Below are 16902 nucleotides of genomic sequence, written 5' to 3' on the forward strand. Positions count from 1 at the left end.
CATTTATCCGATACCCATCCGGATGCCAATCTCTATTGCCATGTGACACTAGACCATACCTCAATCTCTCAAACCAAAGAAAGATTGTACAACCAAGGCCCAGGAGGTTACCCAACACACTGCTTCCACCTCCATCACTCCTTGCTAACTCCTTACTATTAGAATCTTGGAACCTTACACCTCATTCACTCCCCATCAGACAACCACAAGGTCCAGTGTACTAAACAGACTCCTTCACTGTCCACCTTCTGTCAAACACCTCACCACAACCATCTTTGCTTCCGTAGCCAGGGTCTGGCGTTATGGGTAAATCTGAACCAGTGTATACCCCTAGCCCCAAAACACAGAGTTTACATACCATCACACAGGTAACAGGTACTTCTGATCTGCGTTAACATAACATACTTCTTCATGTGCCTTTCCGTTTATCCCACTAAAACTCCCACCCCCTTTTCTACAGTGCTACGTACAGTGAGGCCAACATTACTGCAGAGGTACGCTAAATAAAACCACTTACCTTACTTTACCTCAACAAATGTATGGTGGCATCTAAAGCTCTACCCTCAAGCTTTCGTTAAAAAAAACCTTTTTGAGAGATTGACCTTCTCCTCAGTAGTCTGGTCGCTCCTGGAGATATTCACGTTCTTGCCAAATTCTCTAAAATAAACATCAAAGGGCAACAGTGCAAGAGGTTGCTAGACGCTCCAAAGATTGGACCTAAATGGGGGAGTGATCACCAAATCGTTGTGTGGTGTTGTGGTTCACCAAAGCTATTCTGGCTCGGAATTGCATTATTGTCTTCAACAAGATGTCCTCTGGCACAAATGGGAAAATTAGTTGGAAGAGAGTCTGACAGACAAGGGTGAGATGGAGAAATATTTCATTGTACGGAATCAACCACTGAGGTGAGGCGGGGACGACCTACTGTAGGGGGGCAGTCAGTTCATGCAGCATATACTAATCAAAGGAATTCCAATGAGGTCTAGTCTGAGCCCCCATTTCCTAAACCATTTTTGGTCTTGAATATTAACTCTAACTTGTTCATAATCTTTTTGTTCCCTCTCTAACAGGAATTGTTAAAATAAAGTCTTTGTAGTGCCCTGTTTGATGGATACTGGACTGAATATGTTTTGAGACTTTCATTGCCACTCGTGGGTCAATTTTACATACTGAAAGTTTTGAAATGAGCTGGCCCTTTAGGTTATCCAGGCATATGAATGTTTTGCTTTTGCTCAAAGAGGATTTACGGAAGACAGTAACTTCTTCCATTCAATTCCATAGCAATATTTGCACAATAATTATTTTCAAATTATATTATGTCATATCCAAGTTTCACCCTATTCAAATGGATATTGACAGATCTAGACTCCAAAATGCAGATTAGATCACAACAAAATGGATTACTCCAAATACAGCTAGGCTTTGGGAATGTTGGCTCAGTGGGAAGACTCAGACTCTAAAGGTATGACCCGATCTTGACAGGCTTGAACGTAAGAGGATGATTTGGAGATGATCCAATGTTGCAGGATTTGGGGCACACGACGGGGGCTAGCTCTGGTTTAGGTACTAATCAAGTGTGTTAGACCCAATCTGAATAGGTGCAATACCCCTAAATGCAAGAGGTGTCATTGTATTAGTGCCAGAGCATATTTTCTCATTTTTCTTCAATTTCTTGACATTTAGGGTGCGGCCAGAAAACTTCACAATTGCGCTCGGAAAACAGGACCTTCTGAAAAATGAGACGAGTGAGCAAATCTTTGATGTGAAGTCGATTATTGTCCATGAGCAGTATGAAGACCGAAAGGAAAGTTATCACAATGACATTGGTAGGTGACACACTTTCCATGCACAAGTTGTAGACTCAAAACATCTTCGGTGAAAGTTTGCTCTATAACTGCATTAATTGATTGTTTGATTGATTGATTGACACAGCGCTAAGAGACCTCCAAATCTGGACATACTCTCTATAAACCCAAATAGAAACAGAAATACAAATAGTACAATGCTCTTTATCTGGGGGTATGAGTTTACAGGAAATGGAAGGCTATTAATGAGCAATCAAGGAGACCTTCCGGTAACTCACTGAATAATGCCAGACCACAGATGAGATCATGTAATTTGGAGCACTCCCTGATATCAAAATAATAGCAGTATTCATTTAAAATGGTGAATGAATATTTCCTCGCTGTAAACATTAAGACCACGAAAGCGGCCTCATTGCAAGTTTGGATGCCAGACATGATGTAATTCTTCCAAATAGTGGTATTAAGGTGGAGGATTTAGATCCAGCCAAATAAAGTTGTAGGGGATTTATTTGACCATAGAGCAGAATTAACAGGTGATGGCACCCGTGAATGAGAAGAGTTGGAGATTTCTATGGGAAATGTTTATTTATTTATTTTATTGCTTATAGTGTGAACCTAGCCAGGGAGCAGCAGAGCGTTTTACAACAGTAGGGTGCCAGCATTGTGCTTGGCATTTTATACAGTAGTGCAGTACTATTGGTCGAGGGAGGGTGCGATTTATCTGACAGGTATTGTTGAAAGAGCCAATTAGGGAATGGGGGGGGGGCATTGTGACCCTATGCTCTGCCAGATTTCAGTTGCAGATTGTCGGAGCGTGGCAGGAAAAGAGCGCTTTCAAGTCTTCTCTTCATGGGCTAGCATAGACCTCAACCCTTAGATAAATGTGCTATGTGAGGCGTGAGAGCCTCCAGATGTGCAGAGTTTAGCCGCTGAGATTGCTTTCATGGTTATGCACGCAGTTTTGAATATGATTCTGTTGGGGAGTCCGAGCCAGTGAACTTTGCGCAGTGTAGGAGAGACACAGTCAACTTTACAGGTGCCTGTATAGAGGCCAGCTGCAGAATGGTGGGCTGACTTGAGGCAAGCTAGGTGTGTGGCTGGAAGTCCAGCAAGGAGGGTGTTTCCCCCATCGATCTTTAAAATCATAAGGGTGTGGAACACCGTGCAGATGTCATGGGGAAGGATGAAGAGTTTGATTTTGTGGATTGTGGAGATTTGTAGCCAAGCAGTTTGCAACTTTTGGGCAATGTGCTTTTCAAAGGAAAGGCTACAGTCATCAAGGACGCACAGGGATTTGGCTGGGTTTGACAGCTGAGGGGTGAATCCTTTAGGCACATGTCGTCCTGCCAGTGTTGCATGAGTTATTTGATGGGGGAGGAAAGAGGACGTATTTGGTCTAGGTGGAGTTTAATTTAAGGTAGGCACCTGACATCCATGTTTGGATAGTAGCCAGACATTCTCAGAGGCAAACAGTGTCCTAGGGGCCACTGACCTTAAGGTACATTCGAGTGTCGTCAGTATGCTGATGGATGGCTACATGGGGTCTTTTAGGAGAGTTCCCAAGGGTTCCATGTAAAGATTGAAGATGATTGGGGAGAGGATTAAACCTTGGTGAATCCCCCACATCACCGGGAGTCAGTTGGACCTGAAAGAGCCCACATGCAGGGCCTAGCGTCTGCCGCATAGCTAGGGTGTGAACCATTTTAGGATGGTTCCAGAGAATCCCAATTTGTCGGTGCAGAGGATGAGTAGTTTTAGGTCATTGACTGTGTCGAATGCAGCCGGGAGATCTAAGAGGACTTGCAGGCATGAGCCCTTTCTGGTGGTGATTCGCAGCACACCGTCCACCACTCTGATGGCTGCCGTCTCACTGCTTCATTTGGGGCAGAATCTGGACTGGGAATCGCAGAGGAGGCCAAGCAGGTCCTTCAAATAGTGAAAGAAATTGAAGTGAGACTATTGCTGTTACTAACTCTCTTCTGCCCACTGTTGATACCGGTCACCTATCTCATTTGTTCATATCTTCTGCCATTGGGTAATAGAACGTGTTATGTTTGGCTTGAAGTATTTCCATGTGTATAGGCATTCTATAGGCACATTCCAGGAACCTGCCTGTAAGATAGAAACAAATATGGTTGCTACCTGCTTATCTAATGCCTGTCTAAGTGTCAAACTGTTGGTTTTGCCAATGCCGGTTTTTAACAGAGATTCTGTGCAAGAAACATATGTGAGGACACACTTACTGTTGCTACTGTTTATTAATCCAGTGGCCGAATGAACACCTGCTTTAGACATTTCTATTACACCAAGAGTTGATTTACAGCTGCAATTAAGCCATTACCTTTCACATGACTTCTGAGAAGCTCTAATTCATCCACTTAACATCAGTGATAGTTCAAAGTGATCCTGGCGGTGTTTGTTTTGGGTGGGGATGGGCACAGAATGGGTAGGAACGTCCATGGGTGGTGAAAAGCCAAAGAACACCCACAGACCCTGCATCTTTCCCCACATTACATATCTGGCTAAGTAGGGCAGAACCCTTTTTGCACCTACAGGGTGCATTGCTGTTGATCCCTGAATAGAAAATAGCTTGCTGGAATGGAAAATGAGGGGACTTTGAGGTCCTGGTGCAGCACTTCAGGCTTCTGCATGTGAGTGGCCAAAACTAGAGCCCCAGAAAAGTGAAAGAATTTCGGTTTGGGGTCTAAACCCTGCATACTAAAAACCAACTTTGTGGACGGAAACCTAGAAGACCACCCCCCTTCAGCCCAGTCTTTTGCATCACCCCTCCTATCATTTCCGGCTGCACGGCCCTGCCATCACACTACCAACTTAACTCAACAGGCCCCAAAGTCTTCTGGCTTCCGTGTAGACCATTCCCCTACAGGCCTGCATATGGGACACAGCCTTCTTTACTTGCCTTGTGTATGCTGACCTCTAAGGGGTGCGACCTACAGGCCGCGAACAGGAATTTCAGGTCAGTCTGGGGGGGATGTGCCTCAAGGCTGGAGGTAACAGGGTTGCTTCTTTTGTCTTAGAGTCCAGCCATTTGGCACTGATGGGAAAACCCAGCAAAAATGAACCCCATAATAAGTGCTTTACATACCTCACATTTATGAGTGAGATTTCATATTGCTCAGCACTTGGTAACCGGTCTGGGCATGAAGCAGGAATGAGAGAAAACCATGTGGCAGACACAAAAGGTATGCACAGCAAATACTTGCAGGTCATGCACAGATGCCAACAGAGAGGATAAATTACTCACAAGTTGGTTTAGAAGCTAGAGCTCCGGGTCCCAGGCCTGCCAGGTCAAAACTACCAGATTCCAACATAGCAGACAGGGTATTGGTCACTTTGGGCCATGGAGACTAGAGTACATGTCAATCCTCATTAATAAAAGAGGCACTGCACCTGCAGGCAATCTCAAACACTGGCCACCTAGTTGAGGGGCATCTGTTACAATAACGTAGTCGTGGGATTTTGAATGAAGGGAAGGTTTGCCTACTGGGGATGCATTGATAATGAAGCACACGATCATGTACTACCAGGGGTTTTGTATGAATTTGTGGCAGTGTGCGTGTGTAATGTCATTAATCCAAGATGGCCACCATTACGGATACTAATTTCGATTTTGAGTTTAGCTACTTTTAGGGTGCTTCTAGTGGTAGATATGTTGTTAAGCATGATCAAAGGAATAGAAAAGTTCATATAAGGAATAGTTTTATATCTTTGACCTTTTCTGACATATAGGGCCTCATCACGAGTTTGGTGGTAACCCTTAAATGCAGCAGTAGCGCTATTACCGCCACATTTAAGGGTCCGCCAGATCTTGGCTTTGGCGGATTTCCCTCCAGCTGTGAGCTGGGGGGAAATCCGCAGCAAATTTGCTGATTTACGGCGCGATTACCGCCAGCAGGAAATACGCTGGCGGTAATAGCGTGAATTTTCCCCATTGGGCCCAATGGGGAATGAGGAATTCCCGAATGGGCCCAATGGGGAATGGGCACTAACCGTTCCGCCAAACCCATTACCCGGCGCTAATAGCGCCGGCGGGTATGGCGATAGGGCTATTAGCGCCGGCGCTAATAGCACCAGCGTTACCGCCCAACTCGTGATGAGGCCCATAGTCTCATAAATTATTGCTACTTCATCGCAAAACTTCGACTGGATGCTCACTAAATTAGAAAGTTTAATTCTGCCATTCCGTCAAAGAGAGCTGCTGAATATGGTTGCTCTGGTACAGAAATCTGTCCTTGGTAACAAATGAAGAGACCTCTTGTGCTCTTAGAGACCTCTGTGTGTTGTTCCTCTTCCAGTATCTTCATCAGCTTGCTTTTGTTTCCAGCTAAAATCATTGTACCATCTAAGTTGACTATTGAAAGAGGTACGGCAGAGAATTCGTAATTACTTAAGCGTTCCTGTAGATCAATGTCAGTTCGACTTTGTGAAGCAATCAGCAAACGTGTGAACAAAGAACAATCTGCCTTCACTGCACTATGGTGCCTGATACTTTTGTCTTAACAACTTTGTGTGCACTTTTATACAGCTAAAGGTTCTCTGTCTTCATTGGTGCCCACAGGCTACAACTGTCTGATTCAATCCGGTCTTCTTTAAAGCTGATGTACATCTGGCAACCTTGTTCTCATTCTTGATGTGACCTTCTGAATTTTTTCATCACTATCTGCCTTTGAAAAGATGTTGATGAGTTCTTCTATTCCATCATAGTTCACAGGATTAGTCAATGGCATGACTGTGTTGTAGATCTGTTGAACATCTTCCTTTTGGCGTGTTGCTTTGGATGCTGTTAGGTGTTGATGTTTTGACCATTCGTAATCTGTGATTACTACAGTTTTGTTTGCTTCTGTAGACAGCCTTGACAGCTCAAGAGAGGCTAAAAAGAATTGTGTTGCAACCTGTTTCTTTTGAGTACTATTAACCACGCCATCAGTACTTTCATGGCCCTGTTTTGATGCTCCAGAGCTTCATCTGAACCTAAAGCACAAAAGGCCACTTTTGTCTTGCTTACTACCCAATTGTCTTTCCGAAACTCATTCCACAAGTCTTAAGTGTTTGCTTTCAAGCTGTTTCATCTCTGCTAAGTACCATTCTATCATACTTGAGTTGATCAAATTGAGGGTGAAAAAGCACTTAGCAAACTCTTCCAAGTGATGCAAGGTGTAAATCCCAGTTTGCAGTTCGGACCAATGTGATTAATAAAAGCATTGTATCCACCATATGAATTTTCTCAAGAGCAACTCTTTGTGTTGGTTTTTCTTCAGATTCTTTAGCCTGAAAGGATTCCATTTTGATTATCACATTCAAAATTGTCAGAACTGTCAGAACGTAATTATGGACTGATTTTGTTTCTTGGGAATCATCCACGGTATGCAGTGATAAAATCGCGGCAAAAATGTCACCTGAAAAAAAAAGTGTGTGACCCGTTAAACATGTACCCCATTACACCATTTAAGGGGAGCGGGAGTTGCGGGGGTGTCCCCCACTCACCTTAAATGGTATAATGTGTCCGGGGGTTGTGGGGGAGTCCCCCGCATACTTTACAGGGATTGGGGCGACAAAACCACAGCCTTTTTGCTGTAATATTTTGTGTTCACAGCCATTTTTGCTGCGATTTTAACACATGGAACCTCATCCACTTGTAAACCTTTAAGATACTTCTTAAGCACAGGTTCCATCCTCTCCTTGATTTCAACATGCTCTTTGAAGAATTCATCAATGATGCATTTAAATGTGCAACCCTAAGTGACATGTGTGCTTCAACTGCACTTCCCTGATAGAATCTTCGACACAACATTTGCATAATAAAGTGCAGTTAAGGTGGCCTCAATGCCTGTACCATCCAAGAAAGAACCAACAGCTCAAAGCATCACCATTATTATATGTAGCTCATCTGTTCTAAGCACCCAGTCATTTGACAAGTCATTTTTAGCCATAACTAGTTTTGAAACAGGCTTGTAACGGCCTAATCCACTTTTACAACTGTTTTTGATTCTGGGACGACAACAGATGTTATTTTCTCCAACCTCTTCATGAATGTCAGCCGTGTTGGTGTGTTTGTTGTGCTGGCATCTATTAGTGGGAGTACACAAACTCTAGTTTATTTAGTTGGAGGATCACTTATAATAGAATTGTAATCTAACCAAGTAGGAACTGTAGTGAGTGTGTCCGACTCTGTCTCACATTCATCAATCTCGGTTTCTTCAGTGAGATTACTATCTGTATCCAGCAACGCTTGATTGAAGAATTCTTGCAAATCACTCAATGGAAAGACTTCCGCCATAATCCAAAGTAGGTCCTCAAGCATGTTGGAATCTAAAATAACCTAATTCCTCCCTTTATGATCAGTGATTTGACTGCTTACAGGATTCTGTGGTCTACACCCTTTGAGAATGTTGTAAAACATGACTTCAGACAGGAACTGAGGAATCTTCTGCAGTGATCAAAGTGGTGATGGTCCTCATATTTCAATTAGGCTTAGGACATCTGAATCCTCCTTCTCCTGATAGACCACAATAACGGTACCGTGCAAAGTTCCTTTACCATACAGAGTATCCTCAAGGAAGTCAATGTGTCAACAACACAATAGACAAATCTGCCTCTGATCAACTCAGAGGGAACGTAATATCCTCCAAACTCATCCATGTGTTTTATTACCGCTGTGGCTATCTGTGTCTCAAACTGAAGGACTCTGGCGTAACCTATAGAAGATCCCATGCTATGCAGAAATTGAATGATGAATTTGCTGCGGGTAGATGTGTGCATTGTGAGCCCAACTACCACTTTCAAGGGCATTTTGTGAGTATTCTCTGTTTCATAAAAAAACATCTGTGACAATTTATGAGCCCTGTTCATTACAGTGGTATCCCGCTTTTCTGAATTACTTTTCATACCCATCTGTCCGTGACAGCACCACTTGTACAAAAGAGCAACTTCTTTGGAATAACATCTGCCAAATTCACTTCTTCAAATCCTCCAGTGAATTTTCATTTTTCCCAAGTCATTTTTCCCAAGACATAACTGCTCTCTATAAAACTGCTTCGAGAAGGGTTCTCCTATTGTTCTTAATAAACTTAAATTCTTCTTCTGCAAGAGATACTGCAACGTCTGCTGTTACTTTCAGTGACACTTGAAGTGGTTCATTTACCCTTTTCGGATTACTAAAAATAATGCCAATACATTCAAGCTCTTCTTCTTTGAAACGTTTGATTTGTTTTCTTGTTTTCATCTGTCCTTCTTCTTAACCATTGTTAGCTGCAATTTTCCTGTAAAGCTTTTCAGTTTCCCCCATTGTTGTTACGTTGCCTTCAAGCAGAAAATCACTGATTTCAGACACAAATTCAACATTTGTTGCTTCGTAAGCCAGTGAATTTAGCTGCATCTTTCTGCTTAGTGTAGGTTTGCGTCGTAAGATATTCACTACATGTGTGGTCCAACACAACTTGTGGTATGAAATGACATGGCATTTATAATGCGCCTATACACAAGTGTTTCAAGGCTTGAAGAGGCATGGGAGGGGGGACAGGGGAAAGACAGAGACAGCGATCTTACTAGGCCCGGTGACATTGAGTCAAGTGCAGGAGAAGGGGAAAAAGTGTGGGGGGGTTCAGGAGGGGGCAGTTCAGTACATGGGATTGACAGTAGGAAAATAAATAGAATAAATAAAAGTAATAAATAAAAAGTGCGGACAGCTGGTGGCTTGTGCAAGGGTAAATTCAGACATCAGGTGTTAAATGATGGTAGGGGACTGTAGGGATACATAATACAGTCCCAGAGTGCAGGGGTTGGCAGGGGGGCAGTGCAAGTATGCAACTGGTGGGGTAGGAACCTGGGCCCGAGATCAGGAGGTGGCCAGGTGACCAGTGACAATTTCAGCCAGGAGTTCAGCAGGGGAAAGGAGGAGAGAAAGCAGAAGCAAAGAGGAAGGGTTTGAGGTGATTTCAGAACCGGAGATGGTTCTCCTTAAGTTTCAGGGAGGCAATTTCACTTGCGTGAGGGTCTCTAGGATCTGTACAATCGCTAAGATGAATCTTCAATGTGCCATTGTTAAACAGTTCTACTGCTCTCTTCAAACAGTTGCCTGCTGAATAAGTTGCTATCAAATGCAATTGATTTCCTCTTTTTCCTCTTTTTCCTTTTTTATTGCAGAAGAAGCATTTATTTCTGTCATACATAGGTATATTTTATCTTGTAGTGTAGCTTGGTTCTTCTTCGTCCTCTTCTTCATGGCTGGTGATAGACGGCTTTGGCTCACATAATTGCACTCCATACAACCTTTTGCTTCAATCCATGTTTGCCTTATGAGTACTTTGCTTGCAGCATTCCAAATGCAATGATGCTTTTTCATTTTTCAGTTCCTCAGGTGTTAAGTTGCCTAATCGTAGACTTCTGTTCAAGTATCATTATTGTTCCACTCAGCTCTCTAATAGGGTAACACACCCGTGAATCACATCTGTAATTATTTCACTCTTTCTATCGCCACCTGTAAAAAGAGAGGCACAAACCTCCTCACATTGTGGCTGATAGGACAGCATTCCGAGCGAGAGAGGTTCCATAGTGAGGAGAGCGAGAGACTGAAGCAGGAGAGCATAACTTGTGTTGGCTATGCCAAAAGGGCAAACCAGAGGCACGGAGTTGGCTAAATCAGAAGAGCCACAGCTTAGGAGAAGCCAAATTGAGAGGACAGGCTAGCTGGAGAGGCCTGTTGAGAACCTGGGCCCAGAGCCTGGCGGGAGACACACCATAGAGCCTTGGAGCAGTGAGAGTGAAGCCGGATGGGGTCTGTCGTCCATAACGTGGTGGGAGTTGCAAAGTCACCAGCACAAGAAAAGGAGCCCTGTTAAGGTGGAGATCCGGATGGGAGTTCCAAGGACACCAGCTCAAGTAAATAAGCCTTGTTAGCCTTGATACTCTGCTAGGAGCAACAGGGCAGGTAGCTCAAATAAAAAAGTATTACAAATGCTTTCAAACCCAAGTGGGTGACAGATGGGGCAGGGTTCGTAGATCCTACCCAAAAGAACTTGAAGATTTTGGGGATGGACTGCCTATCATCATTATTCGGAGAGAAACTTGTAGGGCAAGATACGTTTCATGTCTTTCTTTCCCAATGTAGCTGTTGTTAGGCTGTCCCCACCTCCGAAAGACAAGGAAAATGTTAAAAGAAGCTTTGTGAGACCATTGCCTCTACTTCAATCCATGACCAAGAGACAAAGCAAGACAAGACAGATTAAAAAGACCACTGCCAGGACAAAGAAGCAAACCCACATTTAGGACAACATCACTGTGAAAGAAGGTTGCTGGAACACTAAAAAAACTCTGTGATTCAGTGTAACTTCCAGGGCACTGTCCACGGCAGAGACCCAGGAGTTATGTTGAAACTTGGCAAGGGATTGGACTCTAGATTGCTTGTCCTTTATTCTATGCAACTTCTCAAACTTTACGCTAGCCTCCTTTCCCTCTGCTGCTTCTCTTAAAGTTATTTCCTTTTGAGGTGCTCCCCCTTCCTCTAGGCCAGGGATCTTCAACCTGAAGCTCTCTTGATGTTTTAGACTGGGACTGGGATTTCTCAAAATTGACTATTCTTGAAATGGGTGATCGGAATTGTGGTGCAAAACTACTGAAGAGCCAACCTGTAGGCCATGCTCCAACCACTATCTGAAAACTTGGCAGGGGCATAGACAAGTGAAACAAACCATTGATCAGACAGGCAGCCTCTTGTTCCTCCTGAGGGAAGACTCTTAGTGTGGAATAGACTTCCTCGAGGGTTGGAACTGTAAGAAAGGCATGGTATCAAAGCAAGACAGACACAAGTGATCACAGTTGAAGGCTGTTTATTAAAATGTAAAGTGGGTGAGATAAACACCTAATCTAATCATAAATCTAAGATGGAACCGTGCTACGGCCATCAAATAATAAGAATACAGTCCTAGTGGAGTCAAGTCAAATAAAAAGGCCCTATAGTGAGAAAACCTATTGCCAATCGTTAACGCTATGCTATAAAATGGTGTGGAATAAAGTTCACAAGAAAAGAAAGAAGTGTTCACAGAATGATAAATCAGGATGATATGGCCGGGGTCTTCCTTCTCCATGTGTTTAGCATGGGACAAGGTGGGACTCTTGAGCACAGCACACTCCTGGGCTTCTCTTGCAGAAGCTCACAATTCCTTTTCTCTATATAAGGACCTTCTGTACCCAAGTGTCTTCTCATGCAAAGTCTCTTGTTTCAGAGGACTGATATGCCAAAACAACAAAACAAACGTTCCTTCTGATAACCTTCACCCAGGGGGATTATGCTTCACCCTTGGATCCTCTCAGCCTGGTTCTGATCCTTTTTTCAGTGATTAGGCCCCCTCAATGGGACTCAGACCAACCATTCACTGTGGACATCACTCAGTTGGGTTCATACTTGTCATCACAGTGTTGCTCGCTTAGCTTCTTCACAACTTTTTTCTTGGAGGTTACGCAGTCGGGTTCACTATCGTCTTCTAATCACAATTTCCTTATCTTTTTAAACAACCACCTTTTAGTTAGGTCCTCCTCATCTGGGCTCAGACCTTACACAGAACTTGCCAACTTTAAACAAAGCGTTCCGAAGACAGATCACGTCTCGCTGAGTCACTTTTTACCCTATGGCAAGGGCGTGTTTATTTACAATAACCAGTTTGCACAGCATTGCCCTCTGCCGGGCGCAAACGCCTGACTCGCATTTCCCTCAATAGGGTTCACAATTTCATAAATGTAAAACTCTTTTGCAATGTGTTAAGGACTTTCGATTGTACACAGGGTTTTGCGTGACCCGTGTATGAGCACCTTGACACCTCATGTCGGCCTTCCCTATGGCCTCTGGGTCCTGGTATTTTCCTTCCTTTTTTGGTTCAATTACTGTCTCTCTGTCCAGGAGAGGGGTACCAGTTAGAGACCTCAGACACTCACCCACGTTGCATGGACCACTCTATCTCCGGTACTAAGTTCGCACACAAAGGACCTCTGTCTCTTTATAATGTTGCCACTGCGACCTTGAGTCTAACACAGTCTGGCCCACTATAAGGTTCTTCCGACTCACCGTCTGTGTTGAACGCTTTGGCGTTTCTTTTGCCACTGGAGTCAAGGATGATACCACAATGGCAACTGCGTCTCCCCACCATGGCTCTCAGTGCAGGTTTATTCCATGTACCGCTGACATCCGTCAAACCATTCGCCAGTTGCGAGTCCCGATCTTATGCTTCCTTTGTCGGAGGCTTCACGGGTCTGGGTTGAAGAGGGCAAGGACAACTCCCTCCTTGATGTCCTTTCAGGTCTTGCCACCTTTCTCCTCCATTTGAACTGCCGTCCTGGAATACTCTTTTCCTCGTGCATTCAGAGTGTGCTCTTGTGCTCTGCCTTTTATCCCAGTAGGGCAGTCAGGTGTGTGTAGTTGTTGGCAATTGCCTGACCCTGCCTATCCCTTGTGTTGGGACATGTCAGGTAAACGGTTCTGATATTAGTCCATTGTTGCTCACAGGGTGAGAATGGAGGGAATTCCAAAGCCTACTAGCGTGCACTGAAAGAACAGCCTCCTTTGAGCTTCAACCCCAATAGGCAGATGTGGCCTGGACACAAGATCCGAGAGGACGGTAACAAAGGTCACTGATGCCTTGTAAGGCACAGATGCGGTGCAACCAAAAAGAACACAGGTCATGAAGCTATCCTACCCAGCAGTCAAAGCATTAGAGTACAGCACCTATGTGAAAAGACGTGCCGGTTCCAACCAATCACTATGGATCTGATCATGCCGCACACTGAGGAGTTGTCTAGACTACCTCTCTGAATGTGTATTTACCAAGAGATCCTGGGGCAAAGAAGAACCTTCCTAAATTCTACCAGAGGAGCTACAGTGACAGCCATCATTACTGCTTTGAGCGCACCCACAGATAAGCAGTAGATACAGAATGGATTGCCTCAACGTCTCTATGCATCCGGGGGATTGGGGGCAAAATACCTGAATTGGAGACCATTCTCATTTTCCCTTCGTAGCATGTGTGGTGTACCCTGGCATAACATAGTCTATGTTTGGCTTCTTGCTGCTAGCTTTCAAAGCAGCAGAAGGCCTTAGCCCAGCCAATGAAGAAAAACATGAGGTCTTTAAAGCTCGATGACAAAAACATGAGTTAGTCAAGTAACCTATCATGCCAGTGTGGCCACAAGTTGTTACTTGCTGTCCTTAACACTGAGTATTCCATTTCCTCCCGGTTATTTTTACTTCATGACAGCGAGTCAATATCCAGGAACAATGCAGCAGCGCTGGTCATTTAAATCTAACACAAGAGAGATCATTGTACACAGGGCAGAGCAGTATAACAAGGCATACGTTGAAGGCATAATGCGTTTACGCCTTGCTTTACCGCTCCAGCGATGTTCATCCTTTTCCAATGCAAAACAGGGGCACAAAGAAGAGTTTGCATCTCTGCCATGCTTTCCTCCGCCATCTTGGAAGAGCGCATCAAGACGGGGGATGCAACGTAAAAACAATGGATTCCTGTGGAGTCCAACTGGCATTAGAATGTGCTAATGAGCAGACAGGTTCCACAGGACTCTATAAGTAAGCGCTGCCTGCAAAGCTTCATTTGTAGGTGTCATTTACTGTTTTGCCAGAGTGTAAACGTAAAGAGCAAAGGATATTTCACCTTGTTTTGCTCTTTGCTTTTGCGCTATGTCATTCAGAAGTTGAAAATTGCCTGCAGTGGACCAACAACACGTAAAGTGCACGTGTTGTTGGCTGGGGGCCCTGCATGCAATTAGCATATATAATATAAATGAACCCCAAAATACTTAGCCACTCCTCTGGCCCTGAGCACATGTATACCTGATCTCTCATCAAGGACATTCCTGTGTGATAGCCCAGCATATGCAGTGTTGGAAGACAGACCGCGCACAAGAGAGTGGGACGAAAGGAATCAAGTACGTGGTGAGTAGGAGTGGAAAGAGAAAACTGAAGCAAGGGTAGAAGTTCTACTGTGGACATCATGGAAAGACCATCTGTCCCCCCACCAACTGCACAACATGCAGACATTTCAGCCAATAAGAAGGCTGGGCTGTACTGATCCCTCGGATTGGTTAAAAACAGACCATCAGATGGCGTGGTGGTCAATAATATGTGTGCCCTGGGCGCGTTTTATGCTTCTCTAATTGTTTGCAATCCACCCAAGCAGATAAGGGGGCCGCCCTCTGCAAAAACCCATACAGTAGATGGCAGATGGATGATGGTGAATTGTTAAGCCATTCAGCCATCTTCATCCATGACACAACTGGTGGACAAAGAGGCCATCCATGCTGGTGGAACAGTGTAGCTCAGTGTAATGCGGGTTACCGTCAATGTACTGGTGAATTACCAGCCTTTAACCTTTCCTCGTCTCAGTGCTTATTTTTTTAGGGTAAGCAAATGACAAGACTTCCGTTGACTCCCTGCCTACCCACTCACATATCACACAAAATAACTGATGGCTTAGGATAGAATGGACTGCTGGATCCAGTTATAGCTGAGTCCTTTATTCAGCCTACGGACTGCCGGACCGTCGCTCTTACGCTCGCCCTGTACATTCACTAACTGCCACCAGTTCCAAGCAGTGGGAACATTTGGAACTGGTGACAGCACATGTCACACCCTATCTCCCTCCCTTCAGTGAAACACCAAACCCAGTTGGACGGTCCTGCACAAGTGACACATAGCATGTACCTATTGAAACCAGTGCAAAATAATAAACAATTTAAACATTGCAACCTAAACAACTAAGAACCACCCCCACCCACAACTCCTTTAGGCAATAAAAAGAGAAAATGCAAGAAGTCTTTAAAAGGCATAACACAAAAAACGTAAGAATACATATGCTTATTGAGGTTACTTGAACACCAGAGACACCAAAGGCTAATTGTCCTTTAATACCTTCATGAACACACACAGGGCCTCATTACGAGTCCGGCAGTAGCCGTGCTGGTAAAACCGGCAGGCTGCCGCCGGACCCGTAGTGATTTACTGGCGCCGGACTTTCCGGATTAACCAGGGCATTACAGCCCCAGTGGTCCGGTAAATCCGGCGTCTGCAATTCTGTTAATCTCCATTCCTGTGGAAGATGTAAGCACTGGCAATGGCACTCTGCGCAACAGTGTCGGTGCTTCCATTAAAGTCTGACGGTCTGACCTGGCGGGCAGGACGGACCCGCCCGCAAAACTTGTAGTTTGCCGGTCCGGAAACAACGGTGCAGGTGAGCTTACAAGCACTGTTGTTTCCAGTCTGGCAAACTTGTAATGAGGCCCATAGTCTTGTTGCCAGGATGGCTGGCGTTTCAATCTCCTGCTTGTCCTCACACAATTCCCTCCCTCCTGCTCATCACCCCCTTCCTCCTCGCTTCGCACCCCACTGCTGGGCAACAACCTTCCTATTGAGCACACCTCACCACCTTGTACAATTACCACCCCCGCTTTCACCACAGTAATGTTGATGGGCCCCTGAAATGTACTCTCCTGACACATGTGCCCAAGTCCATGGTTCAGAATCAAAACAGAATCCCCCACAGACCAATCAATACTCCTGACCTTCCTCTCACAGTCAGAATGTCGCTTTTAATGCTCCTGCCCCTCCTTGATAACAGTGGAAATGATTTCCCTATGCACTTGCACATCAGTAGCCAACCCTAACCGGCCTGGACACAACTGCATGCCTGGCTCATGCCTCTTAAGCGATACAAACGGTGATAGGTTTGTCACAGAGTGAGGAGTAGTGTAGTACTCCCACGTCATGTGCTGAAGCACCTCCTGCCATGGCAACCCGGAGATGACAGCCAGCTGAATGTCTCACTTGATTAACCTATTTATCCACTCTACCAATCCATTCGCCCTGGGATGGTAAAGTGCAGTGTGGCTATGCTTAATGGAAAATCCTTCCAGAAATGTCCTCTTTGCTTCCGAACAGAACTGCATGCTATTTTCCATAACAATGTGCTGGGGAAACCCATCTCTATAAAACACATCCTTCAAAAATGTTCTCACACATGTCGACTTAGCCCACTTGGAATGATAATATCTCTACCTGTCGTGCAGAGATTTGTGA

General features: G+C 44.6%; 1 protein-coding gene across 1 annotated transcript in view; it reads left to right on the top strand.

Annotated features, from left to right (window-relative positions):
• Positions 1-16902, top strand: part of HABP2 (hyaluronan binding protein 2) — a 287724-nt gene that overhangs the window by 249043 nt on the left and 21779 nt on the right. Inside the window, exon 13 of the mRNA XM_069611848.1 lies at positions 1684-1826. Coding sequence (XP_069467949.1) covers positions 1684-1826 — 143 coding nt within the window. The remainder of the gene's footprint in view (positions 1-1683; positions 1827-16902) is intronic.

The sequence above is a fragment of the Ambystoma mexicanum genome, chromosome 8, assembly GCF_040938575.1.
Source record: "Ambystoma mexicanum isolate Mex_15411 chromosome 8, UKY_AmexF1_1, whole genome shotgun sequence".
Classification (NCBI taxonomy): Eukaryota; Metazoa; Chordata; class Amphibia; order Caudata; family Ambystomatidae; genus Ambystoma; species Ambystoma mexicanum.